The sequence below is a fragment of the Rhyacophila brunnea genome, unplaced genomic scaffold (assembly GCF_057557595.1).
Source record: "Rhyacophila brunnea isolate RB1 unplaced genomic scaffold, BYU_Rbru_1.0 scaffold_6, whole genome shotgun sequence".
Classification (NCBI taxonomy): domain Eukaryota; kingdom Metazoa; phylum Arthropoda; class Insecta; order Trichoptera; family Rhyacophilidae; genus Rhyacophila; species Rhyacophila brunnea.
Window position 1 is genome coordinate 13,380,507 of NW_028233276.1, and position 7,153 is coordinate 13,387,659.

The window sequence follows — 7,153 nt, forward strand, 5'->3', positions numbered from 1 at the left end:
GTAATACATTCTTCTTTTAACGCTACAACAGTATTACAGTACTAGTAGAAACGAAATGATTACATACACACCCAGGCTTTGAGAAAACCACATAAATATACTGTGATTTCACGGGGAATCAACCCCGGAGCCTCCGGGTGAAAGTTCAGTGCCATACGTACACTGGACTACGAAGGCTGCACATAACTCCCCCTCTCCCCAAGACAGTCGAGTCCTCATTGATGGACAAGTATATTTATATAAACAAAAAAATAAGTTAAAAATAAAGAATACTCTTGTACAATCTTGAGAAGATCATAATGGAGTTCCACCGGTGGAAGTTGTATTAACAGATTTTTGTTTTTATGAGAAATGGATGTTAGTCACTTGCTCAATCTATTCGGTTCACAATCTGGGTCCAAACACACATTGAAAAAAGTAATGCGATGTTTTTTGACACCACGATGGCTGAGCGGTAAGGTGTCAGCCTAAAATGTCATGGGTCCCGGTTTCAAATCCCGGGTTTGACAAAAATTACTTACAGAAATGAAATAGCAATAGAGGGAATTTCAACCCTGAACATGGCGCAGTTACGATTTCTTCTAGTACACACAAATTATATAGGATGATTGTGATTGTTGATACAGTTGCCATTGCCGATTGCATGTATATCAAGCCTATTACGTTGGTTTCTCTCACTCGGCATCGCTTTCATTTATTTTCTGTCAAAACCATCATGCCAATGTGGTACGTTTATACCTACTACAATAACGAAGTCACATATTACAATATTACAGTATCATCTAATTGACCCGTGTTCAGCATTGGATTGTAAACAAAAGGGCATGGAAGGCAAACTTTTGACAAATGTAAGCCTGTGAAACATTATCTAAAATCAATTTTAAATAAATTTAACTAAGTAGGTATGTAATTGTAAAATGTACACTATTTTGTTTGTTTTGATATCTAATTCTCATTTCATAAAGCTCACTATCGCTTAATTCCCTGTAGCATCACATAAAACAAAATAAAAATCACAGCCAGAATGATACTTAAAATATTTTTTATATTTGTTCTGAATCAGAAATGCACAATTTTTTGAGACCATTTACTTCAAACAAGATCATTAAAAAAGAACCTAAGTATATACTATACAAAAACCTTTATATTATGAGTAAGTAAATATTTTATTCAGTCGGCGATATATTTTGTGCAGCGGCAACCAGTGTGTCGTGGATTTCTTTGGCGTATGCCACTTGAGCGCGGGCTGTAGACAAAAACTGCGGATAGGTGAGAGTCGGAGGCGCAGGGGGCTCAGGGGGCGGTAGAGGCTCTGCTCTGAAGGCCGACACTTGCAACGGTAAATGCTGCGCGGCCCATCCTGCTTGTTGTAAACATGCAACGGATGTTTTCTGAAATGAAAAATAAAGGTTACTGTATAGGAGATTTCTAAACTGACAATGTCTCGAGGCTACTACTTCAAAATGGATATTTTGGCTACAGTTACAACTTTTTTTGGTTATAGTGAAAAATATATCAACAAAACCAATAAAATTATGACTTAATTTTGTTCTCTTGTAAAATTGCTTTAATGTTCCATACTCCAGTGATGGAAGAGAAGATAACATTTTATAATAAAAAGATCAGATTTTTACCACACATGTGCACACAAATGCTCCATGCTCCACAACATCGAAGAATCTTATAAAGATTTTTATGAAGATCGATTGTAGGCAATGACATTAATATGGACGAAGCATCTGGGAAAAAAATGACACTCACTTTTTTGTCGGGTCTGCCGAATGGCATAATCTGTTCTAACGCCATTACAATAAAGGTGATATTGCTATAAATTCCCAATGCTTTTTGTTGGGTCTGCCGAATGGGTTCGCTCAAATGAACATTGACACTAGAAACACTATTCTAACGCCATTACAATAAAGGTGATATTGCTATAAATTCCCGATGCGTGATATCGCATAATGGAAATTGCGTGACGTCTACCTCTACATGTGCGAATGTCGCTGTGCGTGAATTTAATTGCTTAAATGTATTGAGTGCGTTGTCTATTAATAATGTCATTGATTGTAGGCCATTCGCTCAACCCATTTGGTCCATGCCTAGATTCAAGCTCACCATATTGATCGAAAACCAACGTGTGAATTTGACTCAACTGTGTGATTTGAACTTGTGACACATAAATAAAGTGGTTAGCGTTTTAACCCCTACTATACAGTGGGCATGGCCCCCACAAGGAGGGGGCTGACAGGGCTCTAGCCTAGGGGCCCGGGCACAGAAAATATTTGATTGTAGGATGCAATTTTTAACTGTGTGCCGATACTCGACAACTCCGTAATTCAAATAGATGTACATATTAAAAATACACCTTAATTTGACTGCGTACACCATGGAAAACGCTACTGTAGCGCATCACACTGCCTTTACCCTTAGCTTAGATAAGTAGGGGGGCCCGCCAAACATCCTAGCCTGGGGGCCCGCTTCAGGATGTGGGGGCCATGACAGTGGGTGTTCATTTGAGGATAATATGAGTAAATACAGTTAGGTAATAATCTAAACTAATTGACAATTATTTTATATCAGGTTCAATTTTAACAATAGAAGAACATTTTGGATTTTGGAATTTTTCAAAGTTGAAAAAAGAATAGATAGCACAAAATAGGAACCCACAAAATAGGAACCTACCAAATGTAGTTCAATTTGATCGCATAAAGAGTAGAATTCTTCCATGTTTTTATCAAAGCGGGGTACTGGCGTATCGAGACCTTTTCTGAAAATATAATTAAACAATTTATTAGGTAAGTATGCACACAGAAAACTGATTTCCTAAATATTAAAATCCTAAACTTAACTGGCATACGGTAGCATATATATGTCAACAGAAGTAATTCAGATCATTCTCGCTTGCATATTGCATGTTCTCTTGTACAGTAAATGTTTTTTCAGCTTACGTTAACATCCAAAACAATGAATCTTTCAACCAGGCATGTCCAATTTCAAGTAGGCTGTGATCTACTATCCAGGATCAAAACTGGCAGTGATCAACAACACTCTCACATTGTCACTCTTTAACTAGAACAAGCATATTATATTTGGCTGATGACGCTGAGGCGTTACATATTAAACAACCTGTACACCATCACAAAAAAAATACTCAATTTCCCATTCGTCATGAAAATGATGTCTTGGTCTTCTTTTGAGCACTCATTGTACTCATTGTCAAACTATTCTCCTACTATAGAAAGAGCCTGCTGCGCGACGGTAAGAGAAAACTATGCCTTAGTTTAAAGTGCAAGGATTCACATCTTCTGTTTCTCTCATTATTGTGGCAGGCTGTGAGTGATTAACTCATTTAGTGCTAACAACGCAACTGGCGCATTTGCATTAGTTGGCCATTAGATATAATTATTAACATGATATTTAAATGTGGTAATTAAATATTAATTAACAGGTCAGCAGTGATTGTGTTAAGTGCTACTCTCGGGCTTCCTCGGGGTTAATTTAAAAATGACTTTCTAGTAAGCTGGATGGAAGAGCATCACTATTTTCATTTATTTTCAAAATAATGTTTTCATAATTGGTTCTGTGCATTTTTTGCTTCACCTACGGGCTTATTGTAAAATTATATATACGAAGTTTATGACTATACTTACTGTGAGCCAACATCAACCAAATAATTTTGATGCACGACTTGGGCGGCTGATTTCAGTGTCACCTTAAAAACAAGGAGAAGATTTATAACATACTTAATATATAGACAGATATATTATGCTCAATAAACAAACCTACAGTGTAGTTCGGAATCTATATTGCACAGTGCAATGATGCATAACCTCTTTATCGTTTGGGTCGATTTATCCATTTTCTAATTTGTTCATGGGCCAAAAGACTATAAGTGTCATATATTATGGTATATTCTTTCATAAATCTTGACATATTACTTATCTGCGAAAATACTGTTTATTTTTTAAACTAAATTTAATGCATATTTATCATTAACACGCACCAAGCTATAGCGAGGCCAATTTAACTATGCACTTCAAAAAGATGTTGAAGAAAATCTTTTATATAGATGACAGAGGCGTGCAGTGAATATTGCTTGAACGGATGCTGTTAAAATATGCCCACTACTTTTTTAAAATTGGCTCTACAGTCCGATGTGGGATCTGGGCCGCCTCATGAGAAATGGAGGATAGTCACTTGCTCAAGCTATTAGGTCCATGCACATACTGAAAAAATAACAAGTAAATTCGCCAAACCCTGAATCTGAGCCCGTGGCCCCCACACCCTGTAGCTGGCCTGTAGGCTATGATCTTTGGTAGGCCCCCTACCTATCACTAAGATTAAAGAAAGTATGGCGCTTTACAATATTTTTTTCCAAATGGTGTTCAAGGTAAAATTAAGAGTATTTATTATATATTTATATTTTTTTAGCGATTTTTAGTATTTTTTAATAAATCCACTTGAATTATTGAATTGTTGCGTATCGGATACACATCAAAAATTACATAACTACTTATATGTTTTAAAACCCTAATTAACATTAACATTTCAAATGAACTAGCGCCGCAGGCGATTTTTTTACTATTAGGGTCAATTTGTGATGTGTGTTTATCTCACTTATCTGGTTGACATACCACGCTGGGTTCCTCCTGAGTCCGGGCCCCCAGGCTAGAGCTAACATGTTACAATATATTATAACATCATGTTACAATTATAACAATTATTTAACCTTGTAGATGTGATTTCTTTACATACACAGGAATTAAGCAGGGTTAATGATTATTGTTATGGTTGCTATCATTGACTTTACATACATAAACAAAATTGCATCAGTCTCTTGCTCGGAGACCATACAACTATGTGTTGTTTCACCCCAAAACTATCGAACTTCACAGTAATATGGCATACGCTTTAAAAGTTCATTTAAAGAAAACTTCTCATATTGTCTTTCCTCCTCTAAGTGAGGATCGTTTGGGCTCTTAACCGGATGTATGGTACAAGTGCATTTACGCACTCTACAATTCCATGTGCGCAAGGCCGGCCATATAAAATGAGAGTGTATACACGCTGTACTTTACACTCATTATACTAGCCCCGGTAGATTGGTCAACAATGCGCAAAAGTCATACATGTAAACCAGTCTCGATTTAAGTGACTGTATAATAAATGGTGGCCTGATGTGTTATTTTATTTGAATCTGGAATAGAGAGCATTTTCATAACCTAAAAATCGACTAAATATCAATTATTGCATACAGTTAGTGATTCTCTTAACTGTCCCACGAGAGATTTGACTTTTGAAACATTATCCAATTTATCAGGCGGCTGCTGGGGCTGTTGGGGCATTGCCTGTTGCATTTGTTGTGGAGAAGCTTGCTGCATAATTCCACTCGGAACCCCTGGCATCGGCATTCCGACGCCTTGCCCTCCAACCGGCTGGTTCATGCCAACACCGTGTATATTCATATTGTTCATGATTGCTGTTCTGTTATTTCCATCAAAATTACTTTACAAAATACACAATGATTGTTAACTTTTTCATTGGTAGGTGATTTCGGTTATGCACTCATAGATAATATACGTAAATATGCACTGCAGTAGATATAAAATCAACAAACTGAACAAACGAAAAAATTTATGACAGCTGTCAAAATCAGTGTAACCAGCATAGTTAAAAGTGTACAGTGCTGCCAGCTCTCGAGGTAAAAAAAAGGTTCGTATCATTCAACCTGAATTGAACAAATCAAATTGCACGGTTGGATTTGGGACTGTTAGTAGAATGTCCACGGAAACCAGTGTTACCAAAATACAATACCTACTACAATTATAACTGATTCAGCAAAAAAATTAAAATACTATAATTTTACGCCAAATATGCTAAAATACCATAAAATATTCCTGTACTATATTTTTTACAGAAATACTATAATTTTTACGCCTTTGTACTATAATCAGCATAGAAAAAGATGGCAACACTGACGGAAACGCTTTTCTGACATTTGAAAGATCGTCATTAGTCTGAACCGTCCGAATTGGTTTGACGTTTCATGTCAAACCATTTCTGATGGTCCGAGAACGGTTTGATTTTCAATGATACACTGAACCAAACGACAAATCTCAAACCATTTCCGGTGTATTTTCTAATTATACAATTTGTACGTAGGTATATTGTCTATGGTTTAGTTTGATTTATTTGATTCGGGTTGAATGATACGAACCTAAAAATAATAGCAAGAATAGAGCGGAATGCAGAAACATCGTCCTTAGCGATGGTGCCCATATAACGCGTCGGGCGGGCGAAGTCGGCGTATGAAGTGTTTATTCATAACCATAATCACATGTCTCTTCCCGCGCATTACCCTTCACCTATGTAATAAGCGGCCCAAGCAGCACAAAATAATTATTTTTACAGCGTCTCTCATAAGAAAGCAATAAAAAATATTATATTATTTCGGGTCTTGTCATTAATATTTACGACGACATTATTCAACCAGCGAAATATAGGACACGGAACAATGACTTCTCTGTAATTAAATAATTGCTTTTCGCTCGTCGATCGACGACGCTTCGCGCAGTGATTTTGGTAGTCGTGTTCAATGAATGGACTTCTTTGTATTTTCATTAAATCGTATCGCCGAGAAGCGAAAAACAGTGACTCATACGGCAGGCGGGGCGCAAGGCATCGTCAAGTCCAGTGTGCGCTGGCGTATTTGATTACGTTGTATTTTTGATGATTTACGCGCCACTTGTAGAAATTTTGCGCGAGCGCCGCACTCGCTGCGTCAATGGGCTTTATGCCTTAGAGCGCGATGCTCAATCGTCTGTCATAATTACAACAAAATTACAACAAAACACTATCCAGAAAGCCTTTAATAGTTATGACCGAGTTGTCTATGGTCTACCAAATCTGCAATAGCTTCGTTCTGTTTTTCTATTGAAAATATTACCATATATAAAAATTCTCTTTCCTATAGTTTAGGTAAATTATTTTATAATTGTTAAACGATGACAAAAATATGATAACTGCACTTTATAAATGCAATAACTATAAATACATATTAATATTTAATTATAATACTCTTATGTTTCCGTTATAAGTCATTATACGTGATTCTAGAGGCACCGCAAGATATTTTTTTAACATGGTAACACTC

General features: G+C 36.6%; 1 protein-coding gene across 1 annotated transcript; it reads right to left on the reverse strand.

Moving 5' to 3' along the window:
- Positions 1-1,020: 1,020 nt before the first annotated feature.
- ix (mediator complex subunit intersex) lies at positions 1,021-5,659 on the reverse strand. The gene is made up of 4 exons (XM_085956526.1): positions 5,256-5,659; positions 3,651-3,712; positions 2,683-2,767; positions 1,021-1,391 (listed from the first exon to the last, which is right to left on the reverse strand). Exons 1-4 carry the CDS (start codon positions 5,472-5,474, stop codon positions 1,167-1,169), a joined length of 591 nt encoding a protein of 196 aa, XP_085812652.1. The 5' UTR covers positions 5,475-5,659; the 3' UTR covers positions 1,021-1,166.
- Positions 5,660-7,153: the final 1,494 nt, after the last annotated feature.

Excerpts from the sequence above, each read along its gene's own strand:
- ix (XM_085956526.1), bottom strand. The coding sequence starts at position 5,474 with ATGAACAATATGAATATACACGGTGTTGGCATGAACCAGCCGGTTGGA. Across the intron at positions 2,768-3,650 it reads TTGGTTGATGTTGGCTCACA|AAAAGGTCTCGATACGCCAG; the intron begins GTAAGTATAGTC and ends TTATATTTTCAG. Across the intron at positions 1,392-2,682 it reads ATCAAATTGAACTACATTTG|AAAACATCCGTTGCATGTTT; the intron begins GTAGGTTCCTAT and ends TTTTCATTTCAG.